The 25,709-nt window shown below is 34.1% G+C and overlaps 1 protein-coding gene across 1 annotated transcript in view; it reads left to right on the top strand.

Annotated features, from left to right (window-relative positions):
• Positions 1–25,709, top strand: part of LOC115881525 (potassium channel subfamily K member 18) — a 161,293-nt gene that overhangs the window by 125,065 nt on the left and 10,519 nt on the right. The window contains exons 5-7 of the mRNA XM_030899051.1: positions 14,133–14,302; positions 14,374–14,484; positions 24,994–25,127. Coding sequence (XP_030754911.1) covers positions 14,133–14,302; positions 14,374–14,484; positions 24,994–25,127 — 415 coding nt within the window. The remainder of the gene's footprint in view (positions 1–14,132; positions 14,303–14,373; positions 14,485–24,993; positions 25,128–25,709) is intronic.

The raw sequence follows: 25,709 nt of genomic DNA, 5'->3' as shown, positions 1-25,709 counted from the left end.
AACTGCATATCGATATCTGTTACCGTTTCGGAGTTACGGGGTGTTTTTCAAAAATATGCATTTTTAACAAATCGTTGTAACTTTTTTGCTATGGAAAATTTTGTATTTTTATGAAAACATTTCCAAATCACCTTTTTACGTAGAATTTAATGGTTTATGTATAATTTTTTTAAAATTAATAATTTAAGAATTATCAACAGAAAATTTGATTTTTTATATGGGACACCCTGTATATTTTTAATTTATTGAAAATAATTTAAAATTACCTTTCCAAAAATATAACACACTTGATATTTTGCTCGATTCCTCTTCGAGATATAGAGTATATAAAAATTCGCCCGCTTTAAATAAGTAGGCTTTGAACGGCACCGGCTGTAATGTAAAAAAAATCTAGCTGTGCGTATCATTTAAAACGAAAATAATACTTGCTATGAGAGATGCAGAATTTTATAACAATTTAAAATATATTTAACCAACATCAACACATTTAAACTATATCTAATAACAATAAAACTAAATAGCAAACCAAGACATGAGCTACAGGTGTTCAACATATCAACCGTCTTCTGTTATGGACAGACGGTGCAGTTTTTGAACATTTCTCGCGGAATTTATTAACTCAGTGGGTGTGAAAGATACCCTCTCATAACTGCTAAGTATTTGTAATTCTTGTCTAGATTACGGAAGAATAAGGAACCTTTATTCTTCCATAAATATATCCATAGGATTAGATCCATGGGCACTAAGTTAGGCGGCCTCGACGGCCAACGGCTGGGATCTTGGTTAGCTATTCAATTATTCTTAAATTTGACTGCAAAAATTTGCTGATAACTTCAGCGTTCAGAGGCGGTGCGTCGTCTTGCTGGAAAAATATGTTTACGAGTTCCATTAAGGGCATATCTTCAATAAGGGGTCCAAACCTGGGTCCAAAGCCTACTAGTTTAAAGTGGCGAACTTTTAAAAATTCTGTATTTCGAAGGGCATTATAACAAAATATCAAGTGTGCTATATTTTTGGAAAGGTAATTTTAAATTCTTTTCGGTTAATTAAAAATATAGAGGGTGTCCCAAATAAAAAATCAATTTTTCTGTCGATAACTCTTAAATTATTAATTTTAAAAAAATTATATTTAAAGCATTAAATTCTACGTAAAAAGGTGCTTTGGAAATGTTTTCAAATATAGAGGGTGTCCCAAATAAAAAATCAATTTTTCTGTTGATGTTCTGTCGAATTTTAAAAAAATTATACTTAAACCATTAAATTCTACTTAAAAAGGTGCTTTGGGAATGTTATCATATAAATACAAAATTTTCAATAGCAAAAAAGTTACAGCGATTTGTTAAAAATTCACATTTTTGAAAAACACCCCGTATCTCCGAAACGGTAACAGATATTGATGTGCGGATATTGATGTGCTGTCATTTACAATCACTTTCGTGATTGTAAATGACAGCCAGACGTGTATTTTCTATGAAATTATGGTATTATTCATCATGTGACAAATTTTCAAATCCGCAAAAATAACAGCAAAAATTTTGTAATTTTTTCAATTTTGAAGATGCCGCCATCGCCAGACTCATTTGCCAATTTCGTACATCAGTCAGATTCTTTTAAATCAGTTAAATTTTAAGCATGGGAAAATAAGGGTTGTCGATCTCAAAAATCTGTCAAATTTTCAGCCAGACTTTTTATCCTTCACTTGGGATTTGTCAGACTATTATTTCCATTAATAAAATGATTCACTTAAATAAATTTCAAATATTTATGACTGAAAAATAAGTGGACTTTTTTTAATTTTATTTAGTATGACGTTAATCAAAATTAATAACGTTAATACAATGTGATTTTATTTTACTTGCAATAACGGTATGATATTACGACACTCGTTTACTCGATCACTGGGTATTCTAAAAGAAAGACACGACAACCAGGATCGGCAAAGTTCCGAAAGAAGTTTAAATTAGGTCTCAATTAATCATCGAATGTGCTCCCTGCATTTGTCGTCTTCGACTTTGCGCTCCACTCTTTCCCAGTATTCCGTCCCCCAACTTTTAATTAGCGGAATAAAGGCGAAGTGGAATAAATTCAAGACGAGTCACGGGTCTTTGGAACCGGAAAAAGTTACCTATTTAAGAGAAAAAAGCGAGATACGACCCTGTAATTCGTTAGCGATAGCTTATGGCCTTGATTACAAGAAATAAATTTACAGACGAAAGAACATTTATCTACGGTTGGGGGTGTTAGACATACAGGGTAATAATTGAATTAAGATCAAGATGGAATGGCTAAATAAAGCTTATCAATGCTATTCATAAGTTCAACACAAAATAATCAATGTAAAATAATGTAATAATACAATTATTTTAATGTTGCCTCACGTTGGGCGCCAAAAATATATATGTGTTTTTTGTTACACCCTGAGTACGGCAAATTTTTGACGGTGCAGGTTTAGCAAATGTGAGATTCTTTGTTTATATGCAATGTTTAAGAGGTTGACAAAGAGCTATATGGAGGATTCAGTCTCCAAATGGCTATACTTGGAGCAAAATCGGACCTATGTTGGTATGAAAAATAATTCTTATTTTTAAGTGAGGAATCTCCCCACGATGGCACATGTTTTTGAAACACCCTGTATTTGGCTAGTACAATATCCCAAAAAATGCCGTTCACATTTAGTGATAAACTGTAGGTCCCGTGTACTTGAAGTATGGATAAAACAATGCGAGATATCGTCGAAGATCTATACACAGCATAATATGAGAAGAAAGAGTTATCGACTTGTATTTTTTTTTATTTTGAAGAAAGTACAGTCCTTCGATTCGTTCAAATCTCAACGTGTAGCGTGTAGTGGCTGGGTCGACAAAAATCTCATCGAAGAGATGAGATTCTCTCAATATGCTGAATTTATTTAACTACACAGAGCTCAGATTTGGCGGGAACAGACAATAGACTGACGAAATTATCATTTATAAAATCGGAACGTGTAGTATGACTCGCCCCTCAATGATGGTGCAGTTCGACAGCAAGCACGGGATGGTTGTCAAAAGTAAAATCAATAAAAATTTGAGGCTTAAATGAAAATAATATCAAATTATTAAGTAGTAATCAGTCATGAGAAAATTAACCTGAACGCAAACATGATCACAAATGACTCTCAAATAAAACTCAAAGCACAATTTTTTGAATTATTACTACAGCCAATAACAGCACACATTAAGGCACTCATTTTTTGTCAATCCGTCTCTGTGCTGGGACACAACGCTCGAACATAGCAGGTCGACGGACGGAACTCAACTGAAACGCTCTGCAATCTGCCGATATTCGACAGATTGTAAAAACTGGCAGAAAATATTTGGGAGAGTGCAACTACTGTTTTTCTTCTACTATGATATTACACCTATTAGACAGTATACCGATCGATTCCGATCGGTTGTCTGAAGCTCCCCTATTTGTTTATTTTTTATTGAACAAATAAAGTCCTTATTATTATTATTACATATTTCCTTCTGCCACACACCCGCTTTACCCGACCTCTGAGAGGAATCCGAACAGTACAGCGTAATAGACCCTTAGATCCGAACTGTGCGATTTAGCATGTAGATGAAATCGTTGTCTGTATAGAGCCTCTTTTAGCCGGGCCAGTTAAAATCTGGGTTAAAAAATAAATACAAATAATGTTTAATAATTTTCTCTAAAATCCTGGTTGGATAATTACGTTCGCTTATCTTATAAAGAGTAAAATAAAGGAAAAAACTTAATCGTTAGGTGAAAAGAGAAAACGTTGTCAAAGCGCACAAAAACTGAGATTTGCTTGCTTTCCAGCGTGCAGAATTATGCCCCCTACCTCCCGTTCTTAATAGCTTTACCGTAAGTGCACTCGGAATTTAATTATGGAGGCGTTTTTCCGCCAACTTGACGTTATCTCCTCCTCTCTCTCTATTTTTCTTCCTTGGCTAATGGAATTGCGATATGCGGATGTCGGATTTTTTATATAAGCCATTGAAAAAGACACATCAATATACAGTTCATTCCAAATAAACTTTTAGTCACGTGGTTAAGCTTGACCACCACAGCGTTGTTTACTTTTATATATTTTCTTTTAATCAAAATATTTTAGAAAACAAAAATTAATTAATTATGAATATATAAACAGTTATTATTTACATCAACAAAACTCACCTTCTTAACAGCTCTTAAGGGACATTAAGGGCCATTACTACCGCTTTCCCGTTCAAAATATTATAATAAAATTACGATGAGTTTTTTACGGCTATTAAGGTTTCTTGTACACTTCGAACTAAAAGAGGTTCTAAAAAGAAAATGTTCGACTGCAAGGTCTGCTAGTAAATATTTTCAGGCTTAAAGTATCACAACACTATTTACTTAAACCAAAAACTCGTAATACAAAACTAAGGTGTCAAAATGAATGACAATGTCAGGAAATAAATAAATAAATGCGGCAACTTGACATTTTTTTACAGTAGAGCTACCACCTGAATCCCCAGGGCAAAATTTAAATTCCAGTTAGTCAGCACGGCGCCGAATATGTCCATGGTTGGCAACAATGAATTTAAAAATCGCTCTCTCGATTACGTAACTAAAAGTTTAATTGATATTAAATATATTTAAAATACCTTGTGAGTATTGATATGTTGCAGTTAATTACAATAAACTCTTTATTCTTGTCTTTGTCATTATCAGTTTAAGTTGAAATTCAATAAGCTTAAATCCAAAGAATTTTAGTCATTGCAGTTCAGCATTGACTTCAGGAATATGATATATTCTAGTCTAATCTAAAGACAATGGCAGTCCAAGAGGATTTTATTTTATAAAACTTCTGTTATCAATTTTTTTATTAAGATCAATTTTTTTAATAATATCGGAATAAATAAACCAGAGTAAGGTGTTTTAAAACGGCCCACAGACGATTCAATCTGTTGTACCACAAGTTGGACGATTTGGTTTGATCCAATGTGGTTGAACGTCTGTGGCTTTTTCACCGACTTGTTGCTACTATGTTAATACAGAAATACATCGTGTAGTGAGATTGTGGTGTTTCATTATGGAGGAAAATAGGCAGTTTTGGACAGAATTTATTGAAATTTATAGAGACCATTCGTGCTTATGGAATGTTAAAAGTGAGAAATATTCTAATAAACACAAACGGAACTCCAGATACGAGAAAAATGAAAGAAATAAATCCAGATGCAACATTAGAAATTCTTAAAAACAAAATTAATAATATCAAAAGCGACTACTAGTAGCTACGGTTTTTTTGACATGGCTTGTGGTATAGTCAAACATACCCTGAGTCACTGAACTAATTCATTTAAAACATTTAACTAATCATACTACAAGTCGTTTTAGAATGTCGTGACGTTTGTGGCCAAAAGTATTTACGGTCTGTCTGAACGATTTTTCGTCCAACCTATCGTACGATCAGTTGTACAATCGATTGTATCGTCTGTGGGCCCCATAAGACAGAAACTAAACAGTTTATTTATATAAAAAACAATAAAAAATTCCATAAAAAAACTGCTCCCTCATTTTTTCTGCCACTGATACAGCATTTTCAAAATAACGACCATTCCTACAAGGAAACATGTTTGGACGTTTTTACGATCCAAAAATAGGGGATTTACCGGCTGCTAATGGGACATTCCGATGACATATGAGGCCTATATATGGTAATGCAAGGAAAGGGAAAGGCACATCACAAAGGTTTATGATGATATTGGCTTACATAAAGGTAAAATGGTCTTATTAAATAAATACCATTTCTCAATGTAATAAATTTAAACGGATTTTTTATCACTCAACTTAGAGAATCAGATGTTTTTTTTTATTAAAAAAATAAAATTAGAAATTTATTAAAAAATATATATTTTTAAAATTACTATTTTATTTATTAATTTTTTGGACTTCTAATATTATTAGTCTGGAAGCTATTTTTATAGCTAATATATTTATGAGTAGAGTTATTGAAATGCTTTTGGGGTATTTTTTATGAGATTATGAGGAGTTTTTCACTTTTTTCTTTCTTACTTTTAATAATAAACGCTTTCTATTGAAAGAGCAGAAGTCAAATCCTGTCTTATATTTCCAAAAAACACAATTTCTTCATTATTATTTTTAATGAGAAAATTTTAGATATACCGGGTGCGTCTCAAAAGTGGCTCACCCCTATAACTTTATAATTTTTACGTATTCAAGTGTTTTCGGTCACTTCTTGTTTCACCGGAAATGAATACAAATTTTTTTAAATGAGACCCTCCGTATTTTTTACTTTATTCGATAGAAAATGACACTCTCGATAGAATGACATATCATATGTAAGCTTGTGACATTTGCGAATATGGTTTAATTGAAATTGTTCGAAATTGGAGTCGAAATACCAAGTGTGTGTTATCAAATTATTCGTAAAAATGCTTTTTCCAAATATACTAATGAGCCACCGTCGTTCCATTTGAAAAAATTGAGATATGATTAAAAATACGATTTTGGCATCTTTTAACCGGCCAGGACAAGACACTAAAAATATTAGACGATCAAATCTATTTTTCCCAGGCTTCTTGATTAAAAATTAGTGTTTTTAACATAGCCATTTAACACTCTAGTTTGAAATTTAAAATACAATTTTTTATTAAGCGAGAATGTCAAAAGTTGACATATGTTATGGCATTCTATTCAGAATGTTATTTTTTATCAAATAAAGTAAAAAAAATATCAAGGGTGCCATGAATCAAAAGTTGTAGTTATTTCCGGTGAAACAGGAAGTGAACAAGAAAACAACTGAATACGACAATCAATCCAAATTTATGTCATATACTGTTACATAACATAACAAATCTCATTTTTTTTATCTGAAAAAATAAAAAAGTTATAGAGGTAAGCCACTTTTGAGACGCACCCGGTGGATGTTTAATAAAACTAAAATATTAAACAAAACTTTCTTCGACTATAATAATATACAGGGTGATCCATTTGAAATAGTAAGTATTTTATTCGGAGTATAAATGTATATTTATGCTTCGCGTGTAACTTTAGATTCGCTAAAGCTCATCTGTCAAACATCATTTTTACTCTTATTACTTTCAGATTCAACCATTTTCAATTATGGTGTACCCTCCCTCACATACTCTCTTTGAAGTTGGGACTATGTTGCCTATTGTTGGCCATGAGGGTCCAAGTTATCCTTGCTAATTTCTTAATATCATGGAGTCCCATCTCAGGTTCGGTCGTCCTCCTCTTCTTCGCTCCTCCTCTTCTTCGCTTCTCCGCTCGCTTAGCCGCACGTTGTCGATTGTCTGTACTCTTCATATAAGGTGTAGAGTGCCGTTTTCGGCTCTTCGAAATAGGGTAGCTGCATGCGTGAGGTCGTCCTCTAGGTCTCTTAATTCGTCGTAGGTACTTAATTCTTCGTCAAGGTGATTTGAATAAACTAAATAAGGAAATATCAAGAGAAATCAGAAAAGACATAAGAAAGCACAGAAACGGAAGAATTGTTAAAACTATCGAGGATAATAAGAGCATGAAAATAATGAGACGCAAGCTCACTAATGGAAAAAAAGAAATCGTCAAACTCAAGGACAAAAATGGTAATATAACATCTAATAGAGAACATTTATTACAGATTGTGGAAACATTCTATGAAACACCAACCATTCTACTCTAGACTCGATGAAGTACCTACAAGGAAAGGTTCAAAATCAGGGTTCTGAGGATGTTCCGGAAATCTCTGTAAGTGAAATTTACAATGCTCTAAAAAAGATGAAGAACAATAAAGCTCCGCGGGATGATGGTGTCGTCACAGAAGCGATAAAGATGGGAGGAACAGTATTAATGACCAATATTCAACGGCTGTTCAATCTCTGTCTGGAAAATCAAAATATCCCTACAAAGTGGAATAACTCAATAATTATCCTCTTACATAAAAAAGGAGACATAGCAGACCTGGAAAATTACAGACCAATTAGCCTTCTTAACCATCTTTATAAACTATATACCCGAATTATAACAAATAGACTAGAGACAAAATTGGACTTCTACCAACCTAAAGAGCAAGCTGGTTTCCGTTCCGAATTTGGTACCAACGATCAATCCGATACAATCGTCCCCTAGCACTGATATTTGTCGATTTTAAAAAAGCGTTCGATACTGTAGAATTACCGGCCATCATAACAGCGCTACAAGAATGTAGAATCGACCATCGATATTGTAACATAATGAAAAACATTTATGACAATGCTACAACAACTGTAAATCTACATTCCACAACTAACTAGATAAAAATAAAAAGGGGGGTTAGGCAGGGCGATACCCTATCGCCAAAATTGTTTATTACTTTTCTTGAGCATGCATTCAAAATGCTTGCTTGGCAACAAAAATGAATAGTTATCGATGGAGAGAGACTCAACCACCTACGCTTTGCGGATGATATATCATTATAGTGTCAGATAGTCTGGGAGAGATCAAAGACATGCTTCAAGAACTTAACGATGCATTACACGGGATTGGACTAACAATAAATTTTGACAAGACTAAGATAATGACTAATATGGTGCCCAGCGAACACATACAAATTCTACTGAAGTTGTGGTTGGTTCCTTGTGAAACATCGTTGAAATATTAGTATTTTAATAAAGCACGCTTTTAGATGTTTCAAAAAACTTTTAATAAGAGTAACTTTAACTCTACATATATGTTTCGGCTTGTTAGGCCTTTTTCAAGAGTTTTTTAAGAACTAATCGTCTAACTACACTGTAACTATATATATATTTGCTATGGGGGTGGGTTCAGAGAGTTTATTAATAGGGGTAATAAAATGTGTTTAGAAATCCTTGTTGGTCGTTAACATTATTTTCGTTTTTAACAGATTTTAGTATTTCTAACTGTTCAATGTAATTTAAGCGTCTACCTTTTGTTTCTCTGTGTAGTAACTTAATTGAGTTTTCATTAAATTTGTGATTATTTACTATACAATGAGTTGCAAGACCAGAACTATGCTGGAGATTAGTCTGTTAATAATCTCCAGCAAACGACCAACAAGGATTTCTAAACACATTTTTTATTACCCCTATTGTAAACTCTCTGAACCCACCCCCATAGCAAATATATATATAGTTACAGTGTAGTTAGACGATTAGTTCTTAAAAAAACTCTTGAAAAAGGCCTAACAAGCCGAAACATATATGTAGAGTTAAAGTTACTCTTATTAAAAGTTTTTTGAAACATCTAAAAGCGTGCTTTATTAAAATACTAACATACAAATTCACAACAACAGAATAGAATTAGTCCACAAATATGTATACTTGGGCCATGAGATCAAAATAAGCACAGATAACCAAACCTGTGAACTGGCTAGACGAATTACCTTGGGATGGGCGGCTTACGGAAAAATGAGGGACATCTTTAGAGCAAATATCCCAATACACCTGAAAAGAAAGGCATTTAACCAATGTATCCTCCCGGTTTTGACCTATGGCGCAGAGACACTCACTCTAACAAAAGCAACCGCAGAAAAATTGAGAGTGACACAGAGGCGGATGGAGAGATCTATGATTGGCCTGACTTTGAGAGATCGAGTAAGAAATGAAGATATACGCCGACGTACGGGAGTGGATGACATTATCCAGCGAATCACAAAGCAAAAGTGGAGATGGGCTGGACACATTTCTAGAATGGCAGACGGGAGATGGACCAAAAGACTTATAGAGTGGAGATCAAGAGCCGACAAGCGTAGCCAAGGCAGACCTCCCACCCGATGGACCGACGACCTGAAACGAATAACAACTAACTGGATTGCAACAGCTAAAAACCGCGAGAACTGGAGACGTTTGGAGGAGGCTTATATTCAACTATGGACGTGAAAGGGGGCTGCGTGATGATGATGATGATGATGATGATGATGACGACTTAATTCTTCTGTTGATTTCTGGTAGCAGAGATTCCGAGCTGTGTATAAGTTGTCCCAAATATATATTTTCTTCTACTATTTTCAGTGTTGTGTTATTTATTAGAATGTCTTTTCTTTCCACTAGTTCGTTGTACATTACTTTAGTTTTTGCTAAATCCATTTTGAGATCTACAATATTGCTGGCTGTATCAGTTCATTAATTTGTGCTTGTAGTTCTTCAGGACTATTTCCAATTAGGACTATGTCATCAGCGAATCTTAGATGGTTAAGATATGTTAAATCTATTTTTAACCCTTTGTTGGTCCAGTCCAGTTGACGGAACTTTATTTTAATCTTCCTGTAAACAGCTTTGGAGATATCGTGTCTTCCTATCGTACTCCTTTGCCAGTTGGAAACTCTGATTCAAATAACATGAAATAATAATTATTTCTGTTTTGACACAATATTTGTTTGCCAGAAAATCTTAATAATACATAATTTGACTAGAATGAAGTGTTACTAAAACACATTTTATCATTAGCATTAATGAAACACCGAAACGCGGTCCTCTCTACTCGTTTGGCAGTTCAGACAAAGTTTAATCGGTGATTTTCTCGCGCTGGGCAAACACAAGATGGACGTCGCCGACGGCTAAATTGCCGCTCGCCAGTCCGAAATAATCAGGTAATTTGTTTAGCGGATTAATTTCATTACGCGAAGAGCATCTGGCTGCGAATTAGCCCGGTCCTGACCTGCTCGCTCTGAGTTGGCTACGCTGCAGGACACAGTGAGCGCCGTCGGTTGCGGATGAGTTGCATTGTTTGCGTTTCCAGTTGCTCTCTAATTGGAGGAGAGATCGTGGACGGTGTAACGGACGGTCATTAAATAACTGTGTAATTGAATGGTTATTTAGGAAGAAAGTTACCGTGAGAATTACACTAGACTCACCAGAAAATCTGGAGTGTGTATTGCTAAATGTAAGGACATCCGACATCGAGTTGGCGAGTCATCAACTCTAGAGAAGAAGGCTATGGTTTGGTAATCTTCACAATAAGAATTCGCCTCAAATCCAAGTTTTTCACATTTGTCTTTCACACTTTTAATAATTAACGCCTTCTATTGAAAGAGCAAACGTCAAATCCTGGCTTATATTTTCAAAAAAACACAATTTTCTCATTAAATATAGATTTTAGTAAAACTAAAATATTAAACAAAACGTCATTCGATTATGATAATATACAGGGTGATCCATGTGAAACAGTGAGTATTTTATTTGGAGTATAAATGTGACTTCGCCTGTAACGTTAGAGTCTCTAAAGCTCCTCCGTTAAATATCATTTTTTACTCATAATAAAACGATATGCGAGGTTAAATTTAGAAAACTTATAAAGTTAATATAATCAAAAAATGCAAGAGCTCGAAAAAACTCAGAAAAAATTTAACCTTTTCCCGTATTACTAGCGATAAACTAAAATTTCTTGCATAATTGCGCGTAGTTTTTGCCAGAAATTCACTGGCGCGTTCTATGAATCAAAGTCACTTGTTAATAAAAGCGGAGTGGCCAGAGATAAATCTTCGCAGTTCGTAGCTCGTTATATCCAGGGTAATTTAGTGCCCGGCCGCGAAAAACGTGACCTGCCCATCTAATGCCCCCCTGGCCCAATTAAAACTACAAATAAATGCGGCGCTAGGCGTTTATTTCACGCCGAACGTAGAAAGAAATAAGTGGAAATGGCCATTCGAGGCGTCTCAAATTTATTTGCTTTGATTGAGACCGTGAAATTGGTTTCGGGAACGGAATACTCGCCTCAGGTTGACACGTAAAAGCATCGGCAGGTTTAAAAATACATTTTTAATGGTTTTTTGATGTATTAAATGCGCTAGTTCTTGGAAAGAAACAAGCCAAATACAAATTATATACAGGGTAGCCCATCGAAAACGTTCCGCAAGGCATAGCGGCTAGGGTATTCTTTTTTTCAAAAAATCCAAAAACACGTCAATTTTGTTTGTGAGGGGGACAACTTTTGCTTCAAAAATGATTGCAAAATCTTCAACCCTCTAAGCGGGGGTGTCATCCCCCAACTTTTTTCAAATAGGAAGGGGGGTCAAGTGGCGCCGCAATGAAAAGAGCTTTCTATTCTCTATATTTCCCCGCCTCGTTTTTGATAATCGGTCGAGTCATTGAGAAAATATGAAGGATTAAAATTTGAAAAATTTATTTAAACATTTTTCAAAGTAAATGATAAAGATAAATTCCTTCGGCCAATTTGAGGTTTTTTTATTATTTCTAGATGTTTACACATTTTTTCACTTGTCACAAGGTTGAACGATCAGGTGCGGTAGATGCTAGATAGCTGTTCTGTGACTTGTGTATTGAAGTTCTCAATATCGTTAAACTGGCCTACAATAGAATTTCCAAAAATACCAGCCCACACGTCCAATTTCTGAGGGTTTTGTGTATGCACCTCGTGAAAAACTCTGGGGTTGTCCTCAGCCCAGTACCGACAGTTGTGCCGATTAATTACACTGTTCAAAAAGAAAGTAGTTTACACACTTATCCGAAAAACACACAATAGGAAATTATTATCATTCGCCACTCGTTCACTCATAGTTTCACAAAATTGCAAGCGACGATCAAAATTGTCTTCGTTGAGTTCTTGTACCAACTGAATTTTGTACGGCTGGAACTTGTGTTTTTTTAATATCCTTTGGACACTTGTACGATTCACGCCGGTCTCATTGGCTAAGTTTCTTGTACTCTATCGCTCTATATTCTTGTAGCGTACTATCCATGGCAACTTGGCCCAATACAAATACCTCCATAGCTTTATTTACTACAGGATTTTCCGGTAAGAATCGGTAATAACAGGAAAACGTCACATCCAAAATTTGTAAATTAAAATAAACAAAAATTGTAAATATGAATTTTTCAAATGAAGAAAAGCGTATAGATGCTTGCGCATCAATAAAGTGGTTTCAACATGACTTTCATTATGACACACCACCCCCCACCCCCCATAATGAAAGAAATGTTAAAAATCATAATTATACAAACGCAGGGATATGAAGAAGTAGACTAATTGCGTGGGCCTCCCCGATCATCTGACCTATCCATTTTAGAATTTTTTATGCGGTATAGTTAACAATAAGGTTTACAAAAGAACTTATGAATTAAGAGAGGCACTCGAAGTGGCGGTACAAGAAAAGTTTAATAAAGTCGACCGGTCCTTCTGTGAGAATAGGTAGTAATTCAGTTTTAAAAAGATGCAACTCAATACAATGGCGGATTTTTTGAACATTTTCTACAGTAACTTAGTGTATGTAGTGATATTATTTTTTAAGTATTAGTTTGTCTAATGTAAATTGTAAATAACCGTTTAGTAATATATTCTGACATTTTATAAGTTATAAATCATAACAGAATAAGAATACCATGCAATCTAAGTGAAATTAGTCAAGAAAGATAAAAATTGGCTATAACTAAATTTAACTTTTCTAACATGTCTTAAAAACCGTTTTCTAAAAAACGTAACAATCACCGGTCAACGTATTCTCGAAAATGTATGGTCAAGAAAAGTTGAACCAATAATCCTACACGCTTTTCTTCATTTGAAAAATTCATATTTACAATTTTTGTTTATTTTAATTTACAAAGTTTGGATGTGACAGCTTCACATTTATGAGAGCAAAGATGATTAAACTTGTTTCCATGGCTAACTAAGTGAAATTGTTTAAAAATGATAAGAATTGGTTATAACTCAGTCATTTTTCGAAGAAAGCATATTATATCTTATATCGCTGAAAACCTTAAAAAATGGCGCTTTTTATGAAGTCATGGCCAACTGTGGTTCCCGTTTAAAAAAAACCTATGTTTGTGTCATATGTCAAAAATGACAGGCTTTAGAAAAAAACGGAGGACACAGTCTCATTAAGGATGCGATTATCTACAACTTTTATCTGAAAACATTTTGTCTAAAATAGCTTATAATGAAATTGGGGACAATTTTTAAAATAGCCGAAATTTGTTTTTTTCGAAATATCTAGTAAGCCATGAACTTTTTCAAAAATCTGAAAGGCGCATATTTATGACCCCACAAAACTGCAATTCTTTCCCCATTTAACCGACTCTCTATCTCCAGTAGTTTCCGAGATACCCATAGAGAACATCGTAGGAAACTCACCCTGTATAATATATATTTACTGAATTGTTATATTTTACTCTCATTTTATTTTTCAGGTTATGGAAATATTTGGCCCCACACACCTCAAGGAAAGATCGCCAGTATTGTCTACGCAATAATCGGCATGCCCTTGTTCCTGCTTTACCTGTCAAACATTGGTGACGTGATGGCAAAATCATTCAAATGGATTTATGCCAATTTTTGTTTATGTCGATGGTGTCCAGGGGTAAGAGCTTAGTTAACTAGAAAAAGCCAAACTATATATAGTTACTCCTATATGATATGTATTATTGATAGGTAGCGAAAAGGAGAGCTGAACGTAGAATTCAAAGGGATCAACAAATGATAGAAGATGGCAGTTCTGATAGTCAGAGTAGGAAAAGTAATTCCTCTAGTGGTTCGCCCGATGTAAGTTATTTTTTAGATATTATATATTCCACAAAGAGGGGCACGTTAAAATATACAGTACACATAATATTTTGATGCAAACATTTAAACAATATACTTTACACTATTACCTTAAAAATACAGCTTAAATAAAACTACGTATATTGAAAAAACTTTTTATTACATAAGCTATACAGGGTGAGTAAAAAAAAAGTCAAAGTGCAAATATTTTTAGGGGTGGTATATTTTGACTTCAGAAATACGTCTATGAGGGATTTTTTCGTGAAAAGGAAATTTGAAAGTTTTATATTTCTTGAAAATTTTTAAACATACATATATATTTTTTTTGAGTAGATTAAATTTAGAGGAAAAAAAAACAAAAAATAGGGCATTCAAAATTTAACCTAATATTTTTTTTTAATGTTTAAACGAAGTAAAATCTCTTAGATTACAGATAGAGGTTGGAACCTTTGTAGAAAATGTTTATACCACTGTGGCGGATTCAACTCTTAAAAAAAATTCCAATGGGTATTTCGCCACTTGTACTGTAAGAAAAACTACAAAATAAAATAGTTATTTCTGTAAACACTGCTGCATTAATACGTACATAAATACCAACTACAACGGACACCAATTTGTCAGCAATGGTTTACTAATAAACAGATTTGCCTAATGGATAAAACAATGTTGAACGTTTCGGGAAGTTTATCTCTCATCGTCGCCGGAAGCACAGAAACACAAATAACAGAGAAAAAAAAATATTTAAAATATCTAAATACGACCATTCAAGAGCATTACACATTATACAGGGTGTTTCAGAAACAAGTGCCATCTCTCGTAATTTTATTATCATTAACTTGCGAAAGTTTTCAATAAGTACTCATTGATTTTTCATAAAAAAATATGAAAAATTCCTATAAATATGGGTATGGAAATGCATAGTTTTATAGTTACAGGATGTTAAAACTTTTTAAAATTAGGTTTTTTCTTATTATCTTAAATACCATTATGTTTTTATTTGAAATTGCTGTAGATTAGACTAATAGTAATAATAATTAATATTAATAATATTTAATAATAAATTAGGAAAATATATACTTAATTTATTAACTTTATTTTTATTTTTATTTTACTAATTATGATTAATAAAATTGCTTTTATCTCATCAAAAAGGCCGAATTCGACAAAATATCAAGAGATAACATTTAATTAGCATTAAACGGCCTATACAAATTTGATATAAAAAAAGTCAGTCGTGTTTTATTTTTTTTTTTTTGAAAAATATTTCAGTGTACTGTACATAACCTAACCAATATGCACGTCCATGATTACTTTATCGACACTTTTTTAGTATTAAAATCTATAGCACTTAGTAACTTTCACCCTCAAAATTTCATTCGAATCACTAAAACTACTTAGAAGAAAATTATAATAAACCGAAATATTATTAAGATTTCAATACCCTGTAGCTACGAAACAACACTATGTTGATATGAAAAATAAATCTTATTTTTACGTGAGGAATTTCCCCACGAGAGATGGCACGTGTTTTTTGAAACACCCTGTATTCTTTAATTGGAACATTTAAAGGTCTAGATGTTTCACCAATATAAAATTTATCACATTCACATGGTATTTTGTATATTTTTTTGTTTGTGTTCATTGGTATAATAATATAATAAAATACACTTTAGATCTATTTTAACTTACACTAAAAGTTAAAATAGATCTAAAGTGTATTTTGTGTTTTGAAGGATGTCCGTATGTTATATTGTTTTCTTATTTTTCTTATTTTTTCTGAAACGCCTCTTAGGTAGGTATGGAATTGTAAGTTGTATATTATAATGTGAATTGTTATCATTGTGTGTTCTGCCTATGATTTGGAGTTTTTATTTAAGGTCAAGGACTTGAGAGACCTCGCCAGAATTATCATGGGTTGTGTTTTCTCAGCCGTCTTTAACACCGTTTTTTTCGATCGTCTGGTATAAAAAATCTAACGTATTTATTTTTTGTTACTTCTTGTGTAATTTTTATTCAAAAGAAAGTCGAATCAAAGCCACAAAATCGTCCATCACACGTCAACCTATCTTTTCTTGGTGGCCTACTCACACACACCTCCTCCTCCGTCGAACCAACCTCTCGATATTTATCTCTCGACACCATTTATCAACTTATTCTGTTGAAAAATGACGGCCGACCGACGTTTTTTATTCAATAAATATCACTCCGTCGTCGTCCGTAGTGAAAAATGAGATGGCTCGCGCCGCCGACAAGTTTCATCACAATTTTATTGGGGGCTGGTGGGGCGGTCGGTCCTTGTTAGCCCCACGTTCCCCTGTTTGTCGAGAGATGACCGGAATATATTGAGGCGAGTGGCTCTCGAGCGATAGACAAATTGGATGCAAAGTTTGATGTGGGTTGTGCTTGTTTTTTGAACGGTTTTGATAATGCCACGTATTACCGGGTGCGTCTTAAAAGTGGCTCACACCTCTTGTTGTAAAATTACCGGTAATTTAATAATAATAATAATATCTCCTGTATATAGCGTTTGACGCGTTGGGAGTAGCAAGGTACAGCTTGCCATACTAGAGCCGTTCGGTATACAAGGAAGGTAATGTGGTTAGCACTACGCTTCAACCGCCTATTATTAGCTCAGGATTGTGAATCCCAAGTACTCATTTAAGGCTGAGTCGACCTAGGTACCCAAACTATTTTTATTTTAATAAAAATAGTCGGCTGATGAAATGCCGGGTGTGGGATTCGAACCCACTACCTTGAGATTGGTAGACGAGAGCCTGTACCTCTACGCCACCGGGCAATTTAATAATACTAATAATAATATAGCTCCCGTATAATATAACGTTTAACGCCTTGAGAGTATCAAGGTACAGCTTGTCATACTAGAGCCGTTCGGTATACAGGGAAGGTAATGTCTTTGCTAATGTGGCTAGCATTACGCTTCAACCGGTAATTTATAAATCGGTAATAACACCGGTAATATTACGGTAACATTGGTAACTTATTAAAAAGCAGTTTTTTAAATAATATTATTATTTTTATTTCATAACTGTAAAAACACTACAAAGACAAGAAAATTTTTTAAACAAGTCAGGGTTAGACTGGCCTATGTTAGAGTACGTAATAGAGTGGATAATGACAAATCATCTTCAATCTCGTCATTTGGTTCTTTTTCTCTTTCGTTCGAGTCAAGTCTATTACTTTGAAATCGATATCTACTTTTCCTATTTCTCTCTCAATAGCTTGTACCATTCTTAGATGTTCTTCTCTATTTAGTAAATTATAATTTTGGGCAATAATAAGTAAGTTTTCCTGCCCTTTTCACGCTAAGTCTGTTTCTTTTTGGCTGATGAACAAATTCTAAATATCATCAAGTATATAGTAATCATTTGGTGATGATGCTAATATGGTAACGGGTTTTTTTTGGGTTGCGGTTGTTAAGGATGGTACATTTAAAATGTCTACAGCCAACATACTTATTTTAGAACTGGACAAATGAAAAAGCAAAAGCAAAAGCAAAAAGCAAAATTACCGGTAATATTACCGGTTATATTGACGGTAATATTACCCTTTACATCATTACTCGCACCTATAACTTTTTTATTTTATTATTATAGATAAAAAAAAAACGAGATTTGGTATGTTAGTATAGGACATAAATTGGGATTGATTTGCGCATTCAATTGGTTTTGGTCACTTCCTTTTTCATCGAAAATGACTACAACCTTTGATTTTTAAATGGCACCCTCGGTACATTTTTACTTTATTCGATATACTTACATTCGATAATAAATGACACTCTGAATAGAATTATATATCATATGTCAACTTTTTTTTTAATTTTCGCTTAAAAAATCATATTTTAAATTTCAATCTAGAGTACTATGGCTGTGTTAAAACACTAATTTTTAATCAAAAGCCTTTTTTACGATTTTAGATTTGATCGTTTTTTTTTTCGTGTCTTGTTCTGGCGGGTTAAAACACGCTCAAATCGTATGTTTAATCATATATCTCAATTTTTTCAAACGAAATAAGAGTAGTTCGTTAACATATTTGGAAAAAGCATTTTTTTCGAATAATTTAATACCACACACAGTTAGTATTTCTAGTCAAATTGTCGTTATGAACCGTATGTTACAATTTCAAATAAACCATATATGCTAAAATGTCAAATATGTAATAATAAACATAATCAATATATGTCTCCCAAGTATAGTCAATGTCTCTCTTCATCATTCTTTCATTAATTTTAATTAATTTAAAAAATATTGTGTGTTATCTATTCCTCCTCCATCCGCGAGCTCACAGTCTGTCATCGGGGACTTTTGATACATATCAACAAAGTTCTAAAGGATTTTTTCAAGGATTGCCATTTTCAAAACTATGGGAATTTTTTTCAGCGATGAGCTTTTTTTTTATTATTTTATGCTTACTGCAATAGAAGACGTTATCATTTTCTAAAAATGGAAACCTAAAAAATGAATAAATAATTCTAGGTTGTTACACCGAACTATAACTTCCTTTTTTGTCATTATTGGTATGTTTTCATGTACTCAGTGGCTCGATTTAAATAGCAACCAACACAAGCGGCAACGTGTTGCTCTTATGAAATACGAGCGACTATATTAACTTCAAAAACCGCAACACAGTTGTTTGGAGCTTATAAATATCACGAGCAGTTTTAGCTTCCTTTACCGAGCGCCCATATATCGCTTAAAAAGTCAGACTTCCTCTTCCATAGAACGAAACGCGACAACGTTTTCTTCGTAAATTTAAATTGGAATTTATTGGTTAACCCAAATATATTATAGGACTATATTGCTAGTACTGCATTTATAATACAATAAGTGGAAAAGTGAAGCCAAAGAAAAGAAATAAGAATATCAATCTTGCATAAGTCTATCCTTTTGGTTCAACAGGATTTTCGTCCACACGCGCCAAATAAAACGATCTGATTCGTCTATTTTATCGCTGAAAGCTGTCACCTGCCTGCGCACTATTTTAAACTCGAAATATTAACATCGTATAATATATTATTTTTTTATTGGTAATGACATTATTTCAACCTGTTATTTTATATTACCTATTGGCTACCGTATTAATTTTAGAGCTAACTCGTAAATAGGTTTTTAAAGGTCTGCCTACGCTGAATACACATGCCAAATTTGATCATTTTTGGACAAGCCAATTTTAAGTAATTTAAGAAAAACTACATCTATTTTTAAATTAAAACTGAACAGGTAACAACATAGATAAATGAAACAAGTTTAGATTGGAAAGTGCCCATAAGGATAATGTAAACACTATTTGGCGCTATTCTTGCAACGGTCGCGACCCAAAACTTTTGAAAATTTCGGAGCGGTTCGGCTTTTTCCGGTATTATATCGCCAAATATTGTTTATTCCAATTTATTAATATTTCCGTTTAATTTTATAAATAAAAGACAGTGTGTTGCATACAAGAAACTTTATTTTATATAAGGACGCATATATGAAATTAGTGATGGGCAAAACTGTTATTTTTAGATAACAGTTGAAACTGTTATAGTTATTTATAAAAAACAGCTTAAAATAACAGCTTAAAAATAACAGGTTTCTTTATTTTACTGCTAAATATCTGAAAGAGTATGAGGCGGTCACCGCCAGGCGTATTAACGCAGTTGCAAGTTGCAACAATGACGTGCTCGGTGGTAGTATTTCCAGGGTGTCAAAACATTTCTAAATATCGATTGTTATCTAAAATACCTCTCTAAAAACGGTGGTTGTTTACAAATAAGCGCTGTTTACAAATTGCGCCAACTACCAACTACAATTAGCCACTCGAATTAATTTTACACTTAAACTACCTGTACCCGCGACTTCGTTCGCGTCGAAGATCCTGAATTTCTAATGGCAGTGATAAAGCAAAACAAGAATTTCCATTAACATACAAACTGGATAAAATTTTCTCACATTTGCCAAAAATAAGCTTTCTAACGTCGAGCAGTTTAAGCAGAATCGTGGTTAATCAATTACTCAACTTTTAGAACACCCTGTATGATTTTTTTTAAAAATTTCAAAATATGTAAAAAAAAATAAAATAAATTATGCGTATCCAGGCGTTTTCCCGAAAGACTAACCGTTTTTTAAATAACAAATATTGTAATATTAGAGGGCGTTTTCACCCTGTTGGAATTTGAGATTCGATTGAGTACCCCTCCTTATCGAACCTAAACCCCACAGTCAATCCGTTTGCCAAAAATCAGCTTTAAACGTCAATCAGTTTAAGCAGAATAGTGATTACTCAATGGTCATATTTTATGAAACACCCTGTATATATTTTTAAAAAATCTTAAAATATGTAAAACAACATAATAAAATATACGTGTTTTAAGAGTTTTTCCGAAAAACTCACCGGTTTTTAAATAAAAAAAATATTCTAATATTTGAGAGTAGTTTCACCCCCTTAGAATTCGAGTTTCGAAAAAATCCCTTCTTATCGAACCTCTACACACTAAAGTCAATCCGTTTTCCAAAAGTCAGCTTTTTACGTCAAGGGCTTTAAGCAGGATCGTGATTAATCAATGACCAGATTTTTCAAAACACCCTGTATACATTTTTAAAAATCTTAAAATATTATTCCTAAATAAATACCTAAATATTGAAACTTAATAAGTAAGTACTGAAACATACAGCGCCATAATATCTCGACCTCCGTCCGTTATGCTCGTAACAGGTTGAAACAGAATGTATCTAAAACAACTGATGCGTTATTCCCCAACCTGTTTCAAACCTCCATCACTCCGATTATCTTAACCGCCGCCCTGTTATGCTCATAACAGGTTGAAAAACAACATATCTAAAATGACTGCTTCTTCAACCCGTTGCGAGCCTCCATCGACAATCGACCGATGCAGCAGCGTTTCTTTCCCACTTCTGTTATCTCGACCGCCAGGCGTTATGCCCGCAACTGTTTCAAAAAACCTGCTTCTTTTATATCCTATTATTTTTCAGCTGTTGCAAACCCAATACGACCATCGACGGTTTCGACCGAAGCAGCTACGTTCGCCGTAGCGCTTTCCCCACTCCGTTGTCCGTTGTCTCGCCGCCTGTATCGATGGTTGACGAAATAACATGTTTTCCATCCATACTAGCAGAGATACTAGTTGTTTTTTGGAATTGCTTCGAGCAGCACAGAATTTCGTGGTGGTGTAGAGCGGCGACTTCGTTTTTCGTTTCACAAGCGGCCGATCTCTACGTGTCGTTATTTTATATCTGTTATGTTTTAGAAGTAGCAACAGTTGCGTTATGTTATTTATAAATAATTGTTATAAAATAACAGATAGTTAAATAACAACCCATCACTATATGAAATACCTATGAAACATTGGAAACCGACGTTATGCCACGATCCACGATGGTTTTTGCAGTTCACAGTTTACAGCACAGCTTTTTAAGTTTTTAATGCCACTTTTTCACAATTATCACCGGTTGGAGTAAATAAAACTTGAATTAAACTCACAAGATAGCAATTATTACTTTGAAAATGGACGCTATAAACACTTTTCGGAATTTCTTTAATGAGAGCGGTTTAGATTTTGAAAGATTATTAGGATTTTTGAAGATTCTGACTGTGACAAGAGAAAATTATTTCTGTTTTTGTTTGCCGTTGTTCTTAGCGACCGCTATAGCTGCGCCAGATCGCGTATAACGGTCGCGACCCAAAATAATTTCGCGACCTAAAATTTTTACGGGCTTTCCAATCTAAGCTAACAATGCAAATCCAGTCAAATGTCAACCTATATCAACCTTAAGTTGTCAATCTACGATTTTATCATTGTTAAATGTAATTTGTTGTACTGTCTACATTACTAAGTTATAGTACCTACGCTTAGTGTCCCCAAAATGTATTTTTGTAATTTAAAATTGTTTCGAATGAGGTAAAAGTTTAATGTTTAGACAATACAATTTGACAATACAATTTGACATTAACAAAATTATAGGGTGACAACTTAAGGTACGTTGGCATTTGCCTGATTTTGCATTGTTACCTGTTCAGTTTTAGTTTAAAAATAGATGCACTTTTCCTTAAATTACTTAAAATCGGCTTTGTCCAAAAGTGTTTAAATTTGGTATGTGTATTTAGCATACGTAGATCTTTAAAGAAATTGGGTTGGGTGAAACAACAACGTGCGCATATTTTAAGTGAAACTTCTTCTAGTCTGTCTGTCTGTCTGAGGACTCCATTCGGGTATCTCTATCCACGTGCCGAGCTTGGTACCAATCGACCCAGAATTAACAAAAATCCTGATGATTTCGTCGGTTTAGAGGCATCGGTTCGAAACGTCAAGGGCATCATCCTGTAGCCCGTCCCCAATTATGCCGAAATCGTCCCACATTTTTTTTCATTATCGAATCGTTAGTCCCACCTTGATGAAGATGTAAACGAAACGTCGCGTCGTATCCAACACTGCAGGGTTGCACCGTGTGTACCGTCGCTAACATTGCCTACCTTCCAAATTTGGTCGCGATCGGACGACATCAACTTTTGACGTTTCTTACGTCAAAACTGTCACGGTGACACGCGTCACGGTCAAGTTGGCCTTGGTCTAATCTATCAACATACCAAGTTTCAATTAAGTCGGAAGATTTTTTGATTTTAATCATTGATGATGGGGTTTCGTAGTGCACGAAACGTCGTCAAAATATCATAAAAAATCTACATTCCGAGTTTCAACCCTCCAGTTAACATAGGTGGCCGTAGCTCCAGCGTTAGTGTGTCGATCTGTGGAGCGAAAGGTATTGGGTTCGATCCTCAGCCAGTACCGTCGCTTTATTTATTTAAATAAAATATATTTATTTATCTAAATAGAGCGACCAACGAGCCGCCACCTCAAGGAAGGCAATGGCAAACCACCTTGAGTATATTTGCCTTGTACAGCCCCTCAAATAGTACCGTTCGGATTCGGCAATAAACTGTAGGTCTCGTGTACTTGTGAAACACTGATGACACACACCATCAAGTACATGCGAGAGGTAGCCGACGCTTTATACAGGGTGGTCCGAACTGTATTCCGGAAACTCTGGCAGCATATTCTACAGATCAAAATAAGTAAAAAAAGTTCGTATAAATGTATGTTCTGAAATACTTAGTTACGGAAATACAGGGTGTAGAAGTTTCATTTTTATTTCAATTTTTTCCAAATAATTTCTGAAGTAACGTCAATATTTGGATGAAAATTGGTATCTGGGAGTTTTGTGATACGAGAATTTTGATTTTGATGTCAAAATTACTACTATTTGTAGGGGGCGTCACCTACATGTGTTTTAACTGTTTTGAAGAGTAATAACTTTTCGACCGTACCTGTATAAAACCACTGACTAAAAAAATATACATTTCTATGACTTTTTATGTAAAAAATGTCTCTTGGTAAAAATCGCTACGAGCAACCGTTCTCAAGAATGGAAATAGTCAATACATGTCATTATTGTCAAAAGATAAGCACACGTTGATAGAGTTATTTGACTGAAATAATAAATTTTTATTTTTTTAAATTAATTATAAGTTTTTCTGCGTAAAATTATGATTAAATAGTTTCTGTTGAACTTTTGATACAAAAAGATTTCAAATTTATGATTTCAGTCTAATAACTATTTAGTCAACAGGTTTAATTTATGTCAATGATGACAGGTATTGATAATTTCGATTCCAAATATCTCGAGTAATGGTTACTCGTAGCGATTTTTATCAAGAGACTTTTTTTATGTAAAATAAGTCGTAAATGTATATTTTTTTACTCAGTAGTTTTATACAGGTACGGACGAAAAGTTATTACTCTTCAAAACAGTTAAAACACATGTAGATGGCGCCACCTACAAATGGGAGTCATCAAAATCCCCAAATATCTCATGTCAAAAATCACCTATCCACCAATTTTAATCCAAATATTGATGTTACTTCAGAAATTATTTGGAAAAAATCAAAATAAAAATGAAACTTCTACACCCAGTATCTCCGAAACTAAGCATTTTAGGACATACATTTATACGAACTTTTTTACTTACTTTTATCTACAGAATATGCTGCCGAAGTTTCCGGAATACAGTTCGGACCACCCTGTATAGAATATGGCACTGTAAGAAGAAGAAGTTAACATAGGGCCCGAGTTACGACGCTCCAAAGACCCATTAAAGGATGGGGCTTTTCAACCCCTTAGCTCACATAGGGCACAAGTTACGACGCTTCAAGATCGATACCATTTTTGTGACGCTTGGCGACCTTGGCGTGACACTTCGCGTAACGCTAGCTCGTGTGTCGTTGCCTTGAATTTTTACTCCTATCGCGCGGAAAGAAGTTTCGCTTCAAAAACCTACTTACAACTTTGCTGTAAAATTAACAGGGGAACCAATATCGGGACAGTTTAAAATTTGCATGCCATTTCCTATGTTCCCAACGACGAGGCACCACTCGGTATATAGGTTGTCTTTGAACTAAACCAACAACATTTACATGGAATATTTTATTTTTTTGTAGGTTAGCATAGAAATGACCAACATGAATGCCCGACAATCTGTTACTAGCGACGCTGTCACCATGACGTCCAACGGATCGTATGACGTGGAAAGCGTTAATGTGCCGATCACAGTCTGCTTGATGATAATGGTCGGGTAAGTAAAAACAAATCTCGTCAATTTCTGATGAAAGCCAATTTCAAAATAATACGCTTAAACGAACGCATTTGGCTATAGTATAGAGAAATGGCTGATTTTAACGGAAAATAAATTAGCTGAAAATGTATTTGCCAGTATTGAGAGTGAAATTAATATGAACAGTGCAAAGGTATTTGGAAAATGGAATATTTGCCGTGTGTGATTTGATTTTGCAAGGCTTAGTTGGCGTATTAATTATTTTGAAAAGCTAAAGAGAAAGACTGCAGTTAACAATCTAAATGATTTTTAACTTTGAAAGCAATACCGTATGATCGAAAAAAAAGGCGTCAGCGATAGCTATGAAATGAAGATCGCTGTCATTTTATACTAAGGTTAGTTTTGGGTCGGGATTTCCGTATGTAAGAAAAATACAATTTGTTTATAATGTACTCAACAAAGAGAGAACAGTAAAAACGTTGCCAAACGTATGAAATAAACCGAGAAGCTGTGCACATTGCTAAGAGACGTGAAAGGGGAAAAGCAGATTCATCGTGGTCGACCGGTCGAACCAATCAGTCATCAATCAGTACTTATAAAATT

Source organism: Sitophilus oryzae, unplaced genomic scaffold (genome assembly GCF_002938485.1).
Source record: "Sitophilus oryzae breed Bouriz unplaced genomic scaffold, Soryzae_2.0 scaffold_172_pilon_pilon, whole genome shotgun sequence".
NCBI classification, from domain to species: Eukaryota; Metazoa; Arthropoda; class Insecta; order Coleoptera; family Curculionidae; genus Sitophilus; species Sitophilus oryzae.
The sequence above is the reverse complement of the archived record's forward strand: the minus strand, read 5'-3'. Positions and strand labels throughout refer to the sequence as shown.